General features: G+C 49.1%; 1 protein-coding gene across 1 annotated transcript; it reads right to left on the bottom strand.

Moving 5' to 3' along the window:
* Positions 1-7,850: 7,850 nt before the first annotated feature.
* On the bottom strand, positions 7,851-11,960 carry LOC135827680 (uncharacterized). Its single transcript, XM_065340135.1, has one exon. It carries the CDS (start codon positions 11,958-11,960, stop codon positions 7,851-7,853), a length of 4,110 nt encoding a protein of 1,369 aa, XP_065196207.1.
* Positions 11,961-14,343: the final 2,383 nt, after the last annotated feature.

Raw genomic sequence — 14,343 nt, 5'->3', positions numbered from 1 at the left:
GTACTAACCGACAAAATTTGTATGGAAGTGACCACGTTTCGTCCGGGACTTGAGATGTCCTATGTACTAACGGGGTTTATGTACTAACCGGACTCGTATTAACGGGGGACGACCTTTCGAACGATGTATTGAATGTCGCGATGCGTTTATGTTTGACGAAGTTACGAAAATTTGTACACTGGTCTATGCACTGCGATATATAGAGCATTTGTTTTGCTAGTTAACTCGTACGTAGTGGATCAGGTCATGCATAAAGCGCGAGTTAACTCGTACTCAGCACTCAAAGAGTCAGGGTTCTTCATCATATGCCCAAGTCCCTTTCTAGGATCGCTCTCTATAATATCATGTTACCCTTGACCAGACCTCTCCTAGAAAGACGACGAATCATGATGTGCTGTCTTATCCATCACATTCCACTTCCCAAAATACCCGGCAACTTAACCCTCATTCCGGGTTGTGGGATCCAAACGGACCCCAGGGGTCTGGTTTTTGGAATATCTTTATTTTCTTTCATGATATCAGCATGAAATTACAGGCATTCCTCAACAACTATATGAGAATGGACCGGGGGTAACTTGTAGTTCCTTGGTCTTTCTCTTTGTATAAACTATATGAGAGGAAATCAAATTGTCTGGGTTAGAAGTTTTTGATTGGTTTCAATTTTATTTCGGAAATCATGAATGGGGTCCGTTTGTACCCCAAAACCTATAATTAACGTAGTCAGGTACAATAGGTGGTATATTGTTGATCACCTATGGCTTAGCTCTTCTCAATTCATTCTAACATGGATATTTAGTGACCAAATCAGAACCCTGGCATCATCTTCCACTTGAACAGCAGAAGGAGTGCCTAAGATAACCTCGACAAATTGTGTACAACATACACCGCAAAGCGAAAGACGCAACAGTGCCTCCTGGGGCAATTTTTCTACCCATAAGTTGTAGCCTAGCGTCAGGGTATATCATCGGGTTGTCCAACAAGCCTGCCTGCATCCCCAATGAGAAGGCATCCAGGCATCTCATTTTCATGGGGCAGCTCGATACCGATTTTGTGAATGCTCGTATTCAGTGTCGCGTTGACACATGTCACGAAAGCCAGTGAGCTTTAATATTGCTTAGATTTCCAGAGCTTTCTACCCCTGGTGCTGCTCCAGGACAAGTCAGTCGCCGGAGGTGCCCACTGTGACCACAAACAAGGTCAGGGCCTCCCTTGCATATTACGTTTTCATCAATCGTTGAGCACGCAGCAAAGTTCTGTACATTCTGCGATATGAGTTGGTGGACAAGCCGTTGATTATTCACTCTCATTGTAATATCAAAAAGTATTCTTTCTAGACCAAAGAGTGGTGTATTTGATAACATTTAATAACGATAGAATTTTTTACGATACTTCTCCAGACGTTTCGTTGTTCTGAACAACATCGTCAGTGGATAAGAAACTTTCTTATCCACTGACGATGTTGTTCAGAACAACGAAACGTCTGGAGAAGTATCGTAAAAATTTCTATCGTTATTAAATGTTATCAAATATACCACTCTTTGGTCTAGAAAGAATACTTTTTGATAATCTGCGATATGTCGGGAGTCCAGGGGGAATATTTTCCTTTGGGCTAGTGAATGGTCTACCAGAGCTCCATAAGGGACTATACAACCCAGTATGTTCTTCAAACTATCTGGAGAATCAAAAATACGTGTCCGGGGTGCGAATGGAACCCGTATTCGTGTCCATTTATCTAGCCTGTTTGTGCAGCAGTTGCCAAAATATCTAGTTCCAGTTCCATAAAACAACGCAGTTCGTGTATGTGTGTCAAAGAAGAAAACATCTGTTTGTGCCAACACAAACATTATTCGTGTTGTTCCACATTCCACCACTTTTCCGCGATATAATCGAAAAGACTCAGTTGCTGGTTTCATGTCTTGTTCACATCATACTCCACCTTTCTGCTGGAGAACGTAGTTTTGTTTTCAGCAGTGATGTACGCGAAGAGAAACACAAAAAATATCTAAAATATGGTCTGAGCTCATGGATACTCAGTGAAATACGGTTGGGGTCCGAACGGACCCCAATATACTGGAAATGTAGGAAAAAAGTCAACATGGAATGAGGGTTAAACAATTTGAGTGGTGCATGAACGCTAGGGCAACGTGAGCATACAATTGGCGATATGGCAAGTTTGGCTTATCATACGGAAGCGAGAGATATGCCATTCAAACCAATATCACATTCTCTTTCTTCTGGACACTACTTGAAACATCGATACCACTGCCCTTTAACCCCTATGGAGCCCTTACATTCAAATCGGGTGTACCGTCGATTGACAAAAACGCTCGTCACTCAATCAAAACTGGACGAATTTCTAGGAAGAAGCTGAAGAGCTCAGCTTTGTAATGCAACAATCGCAGAAGACCTACGATGTCGCGTTTCAGAGATATCTCGCTCTACATTTCAGTCACGGGAAAAGTCGAACTTTTACGCAGTGACTGGCCATGATTGCGGGATTTCCCCTTGGATTACATGCTCCCTGCATGTGGCTAGCTTAAAATTAAACTCAGTGCAAAAAAATGTCACTTAATAAAACACCCTGAATTCTGTCAAAATTATTGGATAAACAACCTACTTCTATTCTTTGACCATTTTTTTAGCATGCCTTCCTCGACAAAATGATCAAATGGAGTCTAAACCAATGGCTAGTGGTATCTCTTGTCGATATGATGGTAAGCACCGTGCAGCAGAACCAGTGTGCGGAAGCACACAGAGGCAAGCAAACATATTCAGTGGCTGGATTCTTGAAAATCACTAGAATCTTTTCAAATACCCAAACTGATTGTGAAAAAAATCTTTTCTTTTCTCCCCCCCCCCCCCCGCGGAACCACACAGTTTTTTTTGGCATCTAGATCTTCTTCAAACTCCGAGGAGCCAGAGCATGCAAAAAGGGGGTTAACCTCTAAAATCTGACATTTCGAGCTGACTATCTAGTGTTACTCCAACATGTTTCAGAAATCTTTTGCAAAAAAACGCATCAAAAAATCTCTTTTCTTTGCAATGTTATAGGTGTTTTAGTGCCAGGTGGTCTGTTGGCAAGTATCACACTTTGCAATGCAAAGAAAAAAATGATTGTCTGTTCTAGACATTGTACATACGCTGACACTATTTTCTTGATGAAGCATTTGAAGCATATTCATGATGTACAGAGTGCACTTTAATGCCTAGTTTGGACCAACACAGAAGAGGCAAAATCAGCATTTTCGACTAAGACCGCACACATGCACAGTCGTGGGCCGTAAGCAGCCAATTTCCGTGATCGTGTTCATCGGCAACATGGTGAGAATATTATACAGTTACAGAAGAGGACACGATTAGAACTGTACAGTTACGGCTCTCTAATTGTCTAGTCACTGACTGGTGGGCATAGGTCATCCCTGAACTGCTCTTGCACAAACGGACGGATTTCTTTGTGCAAGTACTGGCGATGAGCTCTGCTCATACCTCCAGGTGCAATGACTGGTGGTAAGCCTGCATCTTGCACTGCCTGCACGGTGGTCTTCAGCATGTCAACAGAGTCACTGCTTCCGCCAATGCTCTTCTGCACTTCAACCATGCCTGGTGTGGCAGCAGCGAAGGTGAAGTGGTGCATCTGGCTCACGGCTGGGATTGGCCGGAAGAAGTCGGGCAGGAAGCGGTCCCACTCGTACCAGGTAATTGTCGACCCAGCTGCAAGTTGAGCAACGTTGGCGGCAGTGCTGTTGTTCACTACGGAGGCAAGCTGTGGCAAGGTGAAGATATCTGATCGGCGATACTTTTGCTTCAGAAGACCAAACAGACCATCCACCGGGCAGCGTGTGTTTCCAGTGATCATGAAGGACAGGCTGATACGCTGATGGAGGCCAGTGATACACCTCCACGCAAGATAAGCCATCACAGTGCGATTTTTATTCTGCCCAGCGCAGTTGTCGGCATGGAGAAAGCATTGATCCTCACCTAAACCATGAACAGCGAAGTAGTGGTGGAGCAGGGACACAACGGTGTTTGGATTATGAGACTTTTTGCAATCCTCGCCAATGGTATCGGCCTCTCCAAGATGGTAATTCACCTGCCGTGGAACCGCTTCACAGCATACGCCAAACAGCTGGACCTTGAATGGTGTCTTGAAGTAGAGTGGTCCTTCTTGACGAGCTGTTTGAGGGAGAAACACATTCTGCGTAAAATCAAACGTGTAATGCACACATGTTCGCTGCTCTCCTGTTGGCTGTTCCATTTCAGCCCTGGCATCCAATGTTTTCTGTTTGTAGTATTGCCGCTCAGCTTGCGCATGGGTGATGTGGCTGGAGAGAGTGTCACAGGGCTTCAATTTGTCTGCTTCTGAGACTGCTGACATAACGGCTCTGCGCAGCTGCTCGCACGTCAAGCATACATCGGTGCGTGGCGTCATAAACTTGATGTTGGGCAAACAACTATGCAAAATGGAGCGGAACGATGATTCACCGATGATCTCAACTTGGGCTGCCGCGCAAGATTCCTTGTACAAGGCATGTACGCTCTTGTATGTTTGGGTAGCAGGCAAGAACACTGGAGGAGCATCATCACGTCCACGCAGCGGGGCTGGATGCGGAATGCCGTTGACTTCTGCATGGTTGTTGATGAACTGAACGCATCTCTTCACGTTAGCGTACAGGAGCGCATTATGTGGTCGCCTGCCTGTATTGCCATGGACCCTGGGCACCAGTCCGTGTTTCTCCAGGTGCTGCTGAAGACCATACAAATGCTTCTTGCCGATGTCGTACGCGTAGCGAAATGCACCAACACACACATCGACACCCTGGAATCTGTAGGCGAAGGACTCGTGGCGACGCTTTCCCCCATGCGCGTTCTGACTGGTATTGTGGCGGCAGGACTCCAAAATTCCCAATAGCACGGTATCGCTCTCCCTTTTCTCCATTTCCCTCATGTTTAGTGTTGACTGCTCAATAGTTACTCTGTCAAACTTACGGAGGCAGTTCTTGGTGCATCCACAATTCTGGAGCTGAGCAAATCCAGGTGCAGGAGCATCAGCAGCAGCAGCAGCAGGGATGTTCTCCACTATTGCTTCGTCTTCTACTGTTAGATTTCCTTCATCAGCGATAACTCCAGCCTCAACAGAGTCGCTTTGAGGCTCTACATGCAGGTAGTTCGCTGTTGCAACATCGGAGTTCACCCTGGAGTTGAGGTAGTGGAGTTGGTCTGCGTCGTCAGTGTCAACTTGCGATTCTACGCCCTGTTCAGCAATTTCCTGACCAGAATCTTGAAGTGGAGCGACAGAGCTGTCAGAGCTACTTTCAGGATCGCCAAGAAACTCATCTTCGCACTCCCTGAGCATGTCAGCAAGAGCTTCATCGACAGTGAAGACTATTCTTTGACTCATGGCAAGAGCGAGAAAAAATTGTTGAGAAAGAAGCTCTCTCAAGAAAACAAGAGCAGCTTCAAACAAACGAATCTCAGCAACGCGAGGACCGATTTGCAAAATCTAAAGACTGGTGGAAAGCTTAGATCGTCAACCCCATTCTCGTGTCATCGACCTGCGCAAAATTGCGAAAACGCGCGAGATTATACAGAATCGCAGCGACTCAACTTCAAAATCCACGCAAAAAGCGCACGTCAAACTTTGAAGTGCTTTTTGACAGTTTTCAAGTGCAAGTACGTTAGCCCCCTTTTCGCGTGCGCTGGCTATAATATTAGTCTGTCCAATTTGGTATCTGCCAGCAACAAAAACAACTAAAAACCTGTTTTACTATCCTTGCCTGTCTTTAAGCGCATTGATGACTTCTGCTCCGTACCCAGTGTATCATGAAGAAATAATGACCCTCGCTCACTCAAATAAAAACATGTTTCTAAGGGCCTCTACACATAGACAAGCATCAGATTCTATTTTCATTAGCCATTCATTTTTATTTTTCTCCATGGCGTTTACCACGATGGCAGTGCGTTCAACTGGCTGCCATAAACGAGAGAGCTTGGAAGCTCAGGGCCCTACGCTATGCTTTTTTGCCTTGATGACCTAGACAAAAAAAAGCATAGGGATGTTATAAAATGAACAAGCGTTTCGGAGACAGAAGTTTTAATGTAGCTACAAAGACAACTAATTTCACAGTAAGCATTATGTCGACATGTATGTGTAAAATGTTGTACGATTATTGTTTTTAGTGGATTCACTGATGATTGTAACAAGAAAACAGTTCTGAACGAATCCCCGCCTTCCCTTCTGTGTGTGCCTCGCGATAATCATTTTACACATACATGTCGACATAATGCTTACTGTGTAATTAGTTGTCTTTGTAGCGATGTTATAAATTCTTATAAATTTCTACTTTTTTGTTTTTAGACTTACCCTGGGATTCTAACCCGCACTATCGCCCTGCATGCACTCCCCGATACACTTTGCATACATTCTATTAATTATTCTTAGTTGCTTCACGTTATGATCTTGTATTTGAAAGCCCTATTTGAATATGCATTGTGGCCAGCCGTAATTGATTGTACGGTACGGTACGGGACAGGTACGGGACAGGTACGGGACATGTATGGTGGAGGGTAATACGACACCATCTACCGCCTTGATGACGGCAAAAAAAGAATAGGGATGTTGTAAATTTTTCAATTTTTCTATTTTTTTCAGGCATTACCTGGGATTCGAACCCGCACTATCGCCCTACATGCATTCCCCCATACACTTCGCATTCATACTCATTCTTCAAATTAAAGCTGTGTGGACCCTGGCTAGCACCAGACTTTACTGAAGTAACGTCTTCTGCATAGCTACAGGAATAATATTATATGACTGCTCTCTGTTGGTTTCGCTGTGTGTGTGTGTGTGTGGTTGGGGGGGGGGGGGTTGTGTGTGTGTTTGTGCGGGTGTGTGTGTGTGTGTGTGCATGTGTGTTTATGTAACTGCAGAGCTGATTGACAAGAAAATTTGCAGAGCGTCTGGTAGCATAACTAGAATATCAACTCATGGCCTCAAATTGAATTACACTTCTGCTCAAGCACTGTGTGGCAGGCACAATGGTACAATCCTCTCTGAAGCGTCGTTCCACGCTTTATGCTCGGTTGGTTTAACCACCATATACAAGGTTGCATGGGTAGGATTGCGAAAAGGAAATGTAGCACTTGACTCAAACTCGCAACAAATTGGCCTAGCGCAGCATTTGCGTGTTGTGTGTGAAATACGTAAGTCGGTCTTCATTTTCTTTAGTAAGGGTTGTGTGTCTTCAAAATTGTGAAGGACCCCTCGTGCAGCTTCAATGAGGGTAATTCATTTACAGGCAACTTGTACACACTCAAATAAGTACGGCACTTCTCACGTCATCTAATTATTTAAACGGTTCGATCTGCATGACTGCTGGGGAACTACACCCACACTACAAACCCACGGACACCACAACTCGCACAAGGAGTTCTAAAATAGACTATATTAAATATTTACATGGTTTAGAGAGTGAAAGCAAAGCTAAGCGCAAGACACAACTCCTTGCAAACTTCGTCAACACACAACAAGAACACAAGAGCAAATCTGCATGCGTGCAGAACGGCCTGGGTCCCGGAAGCATGTCGGGACACAGGAACACAAAGTGCATGCATGAGTGCATACACGGAACAGCATACACATGCGCACGCACGTGACAATGATTACTAGGCAGCGCACATAAGGAATGCTTGCAGCACAAGGGTACAACGGGATACTCCATTTCACCCCTCCCTCTGTTGGCCACATGATGGACACCACAGCAATGAAGAGCACTAAAGAAAGAAAAAGAAATAGAAGGGAAAAGCAAAACACAAAAAAACCCTGCTCAGAACGAGCTGCAACAAAAGCAAACTCATGCAGAACCAGTGTCTCGAAAACGCACAGGAGGCTGTAAGGCAGATCGGTCACGCAGCGCTCGCTGAACAACCGGGACAGCATTCAGAGCAGCAGCATCAGGAATGAGCAAATCATCCCCCGGAGGAGCAGCATGATAGACGGGCTTGAGCAAGCCAATGTTGACGACTTTTTCACCCTGACCATTGGTACGGGCAATGACAACAGTGGATGGGGAAACTAGGTGCTTCACATGCCAGCCAGATTCGAATGGCGACAGACACTTCTGGTGACGCGCAGGACGACGAAAGAGGACGTTCTCCCCGACAGCGTACGGGCACTGCCAATCGGATTCCTGGAAATCGACAGCGGACAAAGCAGCATCGAGGTGATCACGGATACGAGCACTACGCTGCGCGAGGCCATCCACCCATGCACTCAGAGAGACCGGATCAGTCACACTCTCAACAATCAGATCTCGTGGCGTCCAGCCACACATGGCATGCATCGGTGGAATTTTTGTAACGGCATGGGATCGAATCCGGTAGTGATAAAGGAGCAAATCCAACTCGGCCCTCCAGTCGGCGGCGTCGGTAAGCACTTTCCGGATCAACGTGAGCAGGGTGCGGTTGAACCGCTCAGCAGATCCCTGCGACTGAGGGTGACGGATTGCTCCACGCTGCACGGAGATGCCAAACCTCGAAAACAGCGCATCAGTGATGGCATTCACAAACTCTGTGCCATTGTCGGAGCGAAGCAACCGGGGCGGACCCCACCGAGCACAAACAGAGACGAGCGCATGAGCAACACTGGCAGCATCATGATGCCGAAGGGGAACCACCTCCACCCACTTGGTGAAGGTGTCAACACACACTAAGACGCAATGGTACGAGTTGCCGCCACCAAGCTCCAGTGTGTCGACCTGGACAACATCCCAGGGACCATCGGCGATAACTGCACGAGTAGGAGGAGCACAGGGACCTTTGGCAGCATTGGCAGCTGCACATTGGGGACACTGCTGCACAAACCGCTGACAAGCCTCAGCCATACACGGGAAGTAACAGGTAGACCGGAGAAACTGGTAAGTAGTCTCCCAACTGCTGTGACCAGTGGACTCATGAGCAGAGCTGACGACCTGATCACACAAGGAAACAGGTACCACCGGAACACACTTGACATCGTTGGGCGGGAGCTTGACAGTACGGAAAAAGATGCCGTCACAAGTCGTGAGCTGCGACTTCACCCTGGCGAATTCCGTAGCGGACACATCTCCACCAGCAGACAGTTCAGCAATAGTCGCATGGATCACCGAATCTAGCTGTTGTTGTGCCGCGATTTCTGACAAGGGCACACAGCGAGGTACCGCAGGAGCGGCAGCACTTACGGACGGAGTCTTGGACTTCTGCACTGTCTTCCAGTACTGCACAAATTGGCTGGGAACACGGGTAAGACGGTCAGCGAGATTCTTAGCCGACGGCACCCATTGGACAGACACGCTCATACCTGTGGCCTCCACCATGTCGTCTAAGATCTGCAGGCGGCGCTGAACCACGACCTCCTGCAATCCACCAACTTTGACGCGATGCGATGCCTCCAGCTTGCCAGAGAGCCAACCATAGACAGTCTTGGAATCAGTGTACAGCGTTACACGTGACAAGTTCCACTTGGCTGCAAGAGAGAGACCGTTCACAGCAGCGTCCAGTTCTGCCACATTAATATGTCGGCGGTCGTCCTCCTTCCGGAGCCAAGCCTGGTCCTCCACCACATGACCGTTCGCATTCAGCACGCAGCCGTAAGCAATGTCGGATGCGTCACACCAGACAGACCAATCATTTCCAGCAGGGGCAGACCACACACCGTGTACAGGGTCTTCCTGCAGGGCACGCTTGCAAGCGTCCTCGCAGAGACGTTGCAAGTCATCCGGCAACGGTTGATCCCAGGGTGCAGCGGTAGCACATGCCAGGCGCTTCATCCACGAACACAGTGGACGCAGCCATGATGCTACGGGGTAGTGACTGGTTGCCTTCCCACACCACTTGAACACATCACGTTTTTTCATCAATGGTGATTCGCTCAGATCGACATCTTGTCGTCTCCTCCAGGACAGCTTGCCACTATCGTCCGCAGAGAGTTGCAGACCGAGAATTGTGGCAACTGGGAACGGCACGGCAGGTTTTGTAGGCAGGCCATAGGAAGTGAGACAATCAGCTACTGCATCCGCTTGGTTACAAGGTACGACAATGTCGTCGATGAAGTTGTCAGCCGAACCAAAGTCTCGGAGTGAATACTTCACGATAGCATCCATGAGTTTGGGCGCTACTGAAAGCCCAAAGCCCATGCGCTCCATCACGTACGTCTTCCCCTGCCAAAGGACGGTCTGGTATGGCAGCAAACTGGGATGGACACGGATGTTGAGATATGCTTTCCGAATGTCGAGAACAGTGGACTCACTGGGACGTTGACGCCACTCACGGATTTTCTCGGGACAGACCGGCACATCATTGCCGGGGTTTGACACAATGAGCTGGTTGAGAGCACGGTAGTCAAGGCAAGGCCTTACGGGAGTCGACAGTTTGTGCTCCTGACAATTAGCAAGCAGTGGCAAGACTGCAATGGGTGAACCATGCACCTCAGCATCGTGTGGTACTAGCCATCCTTGGTCAATCCACATCTGCACCTCAGCTCGAAACAGCTGCTCTTGTTCCTCAGAGAGCTTCTTGCGTGAGTATTCACCGAGACCACTACCGACTCGGTCTTTGGGGGGATTACCAGCGGACCACCTCCATGCGATTTCCCAGTAGCCGTCTGCTGGATTGAAGGTAGCGGTGCCATCACTCATATCAAGGCGCACCACACCATTCTCCTCAGATATTGTCACATGACGAGACAAATTCTTACTACTGCTGCTGTCTGGTGGCGGCACGCTAGGTGTCTCAGGCAGACTCCCGAACTGAGCCCTGCACAGCTGGCCGGTCAATTCATCATACTGCAAGACGACACCACCATGGCCCGAGATAATGTCCACACCAAGAAGAACATCTGCGTCGACTGACGCTAGATCGTCCACCACGAGAAATGCCGATTCCGTGTCCGGTAGCTGGACGGCAGCGCTGTGGCGGCCAAGCCGCATGGATACGGAGCCGAGAACCGGTACCGGATCGCCAGTGACACTCACTATGGAGCTGGAACACGGGGACACATCCAGGTTGAGGGCTGACACTACGTGGGCAGCGACAAACGACTGGGTTGAGCAGCTGTCGATAGCAGCACCGTACTCATGGGTCGTCTCACCAGACACCACGTCAACAATGATGCGCGGCAGAGGCGAAACTGCGCGGGGTACCGGTGAAACAGTAGCGGCCAGACAACCAGTCGATGCTGGCTCTTGGCACTTGAAACACTTCGGGCCTTTCCGACCACTACCACCAGACTGACCACCATTGCCACTGCCACTAGCGCCAGAACTTCCATTGCCACCCTTGTGTGACGATGGCCGTTGACGTTGGGGACAATCCGGTTTCCTGTGACCTGGCTGCTTACAGTGATAGCACGTCACTGTTGAACGACTTCCCGATGCGCTGGCCACAACGCTGCCAGCAGGTCTCGGCAAACTCTGAGAGGCGCGCAGGGTCCGCACCTGGCCGACACACTGGGCCAGGGTCAGGTCGTTGATCGCCAGCTGCATTCTCAGCTGGAGAGCAAAATCTGGTGGCAAACCAGCGAGGAACTGCTCGAGCAGCAGAGGGTCCCTGCCATCGTAAGTTTCCATGTGTCCACTGGTGGCCAGAAGCCGGCGCAAATCCGACACATAGACGTCGACACTCTCATCCACACGTAGGATACGCTTCACAAATTGAGAATACGCCTGTGCCGGCGTCAGGCCAAAGGCCGATCTCAATGCCGAAGCAATAGTCTTGTCATCCTTTTTGTCCCTGTCCCTCAGCTGGTTCCAGACGACAAACGCTTGGCCCTCAAGGAACATGGGGAGCTGCGCGGCACGTTGGGCTTTGTTGGTCCAACCATGATGACCTGCCGTGAGCTGAAACTTTGTCAGAAAGACTTCCAAGTCCTCTCCTCGACCACCCGTGAAACATTTCACTCGAGGCAACGAACTCGCCGATCCAGACATACTCTAAGCTCGTACAACAGCAAATCAAACTAGGCCGGGTTTCGGTACCACTTGCTGGGGAACTACACCCACACTACAAACCCACGGACACCACAACTCGCACAAGGAGTTCTAAAATAGACTATATTAAATATTTACATGGTTTAGAGAGTGAAAGCAAAGATAAGCGCAAGACACCACTCCTTGCAAACTTCGTCCAGACACAACAAGAACACAAGAGCAAATCTGCATGCGTGCAGAACGGCCTGGGTCCCGGAAGCATGTCGGGACACAGGAACACAAAGTGCATGCATGAGTGCATACACACGATGTTTTCAAACTTTGGAGCAGGGTGCAGGTTTTCGCGCTCTGAGGCTCCCACAGTTTCTCGCCAGGAAACCGGCATCAGGCCGGCCTGGTTTCAAACATTAGGTATAGTAGTAGTAGTAGGAAACTAGGTAGACATCGGATAGCTTTGGCCTACCTCCGCCATGCCTCCAGCAAAAGCTGCCGTTCGCGGGCTGACGGATTCGGAGGTAAAATTGTTGTGCTCCCTCCCCGGGATCGAGTCTTCGATTTTAGACGTAGTAAAGACGCTGGCAACATTTGTGACGGAGTCCGCAGACCGCGAGACACGACTAAAGAATAGGATCGATGATTTATCGAGGCAAATTGCAGGCCTGAACGAGGAGGTTGTCGCCCTCAGGGAGTCCGCCATTGTCGCAGCAAGTGCTTCTCCCCTGACTCCTCCAGCAGTTGCCCACAACCAGCACAGCCAGCGTACGATGGAGAGTACAGCGGGAAGGACCAGCAAGCGTACCCGTACTCGCGCAGGCCAGGCTGCCACGTGTACCACTGATGCAGACGAACACCGTAGCACTTCCCGTAGCGTGGGTGACCCTGCCAGTGACCATGAAACGTCAACCGAGGATGAGGACAAGTCCCAGGCAATTGAGCGCCCCACTGTCAAGCCCAAGCCACTGAAGCTAGAGCCAATCACGGATGACACATGGAAACTGGTATCAAACGAACCTCACAGAGTGAAGAAAGCCGTAATCTATGTGGGCAATTTGAACTCACATAGCAGTGAAGAAAGTGTCAAGGAATTCACTGAGCAACGCTCTGCAGCAGTAAACAAACCGGTGAAGGTTCACCAGTGCAGCATACACACCACAGAAGATGGGAAAGTGTCTGCCCGCTTGATGATCGATGCGACTGACCTTGAAATCGCCACTGCTCCAAACATTTGGCCTCGCCCACTGTACGCGCGGGTTTGGCGCCACCGTGAGCGTCCGAAGGGGGACACCTTGTCCGGCTCACACAGTGACACTCTCAGTGATGCTCCAAAGGGGGACACCTTGTCCGGCTCACACAGTGAAGCTCTCTTCGAATCCTCCGACACTCAAGCTCAAAGCTCCAATTAGATCCTTTCGGATCCTGCTGACGAACACATTTGGACTACTGAGTAAACTTGGTGACTTTCACCATGCTGTACACGTTCACCAACCTGACATTTCCATTGTCACAGAGAGCAAGCTAACCCCTGAGAAGGCTACTGATTCCGAACTGTCCTTGCCTGGGTACTACTCCCCACTGCGGAAGGATCGAACAGCTCATGGAGGAGGAGTTGCGGTTTGGGTTAAAGCCAGTCTGGCCCTCCGAGAACTCGATGACATCCAGGTCGGTAATGAGGAGCTAATATGGCTGAGTGTCAGAACTGTGGATAAGAAGTCAGTGGCTGTGTGTGCTGCATATCGCTCTGGCTCCTGCCACGACAATGACATCAGTACCCTTGAAGCCATCAGTGCTGGCATAGACCTGGTCCGTAAATCTTGTCAATATGTGGTATTGGCTGGAGATTTTAACGTACACAACGTGGATTGGCTCGGCAGCACCAAGACAACTCATGCAGGTGTGTACACTGAAGACATGTGTGCTTTTCACTGCTTGGAGCAGCACGTGCATGAGCCCACCAGGGGCCTTAACCCACTCGACTTAATAATGACTGACCTACCGGGAGATGCGACCGTCAATACCTTAGCACCTCTGGGAAACTCTGACCATGCCTGTGTCCAAGCTGACTTTCATGTAAGCACAGCAGAGGAACCACCAGTGACCAGAACTGTCTGGCGTTACCAACGCGCAGACTGGGACAGACTCCGCCACTTCTTTAGAACAACAGATTGGCAGTCCACTGTCAGTGATGATCCTGATGCAATGTGTATGCACTTGACCCAGAATATTCTGGAAGGAATGCGCCGATACATACCGTCTAAGCAGTTGTGCATGAAACCATCTAACCCCTCTTGGTGGACACCGGAATGCACTGAGGCTGTAGCACAGAAACAAAGAGCATGGAGGAGACTCTGCGCCGACCGGTCAAGTGCCCAGCTGCAAGCCCGTT

The sequence above is a fragment of the Sycon ciliatum genome, chromosome 11 (assembly GCF_964019385.1).
Source record: "Sycon ciliatum chromosome 11, ocSycCili1.1, whole genome shotgun sequence".
NCBI lineage: Eukaryota > Metazoa > Porifera > Calcarea > Leucosolenida > Sycettidae > Sycon > Sycon ciliatum.
Note: the sequence above shows the minus strand (reverse complement) of the source record. Positions and strands in the feature narration are given on the sequence as shown.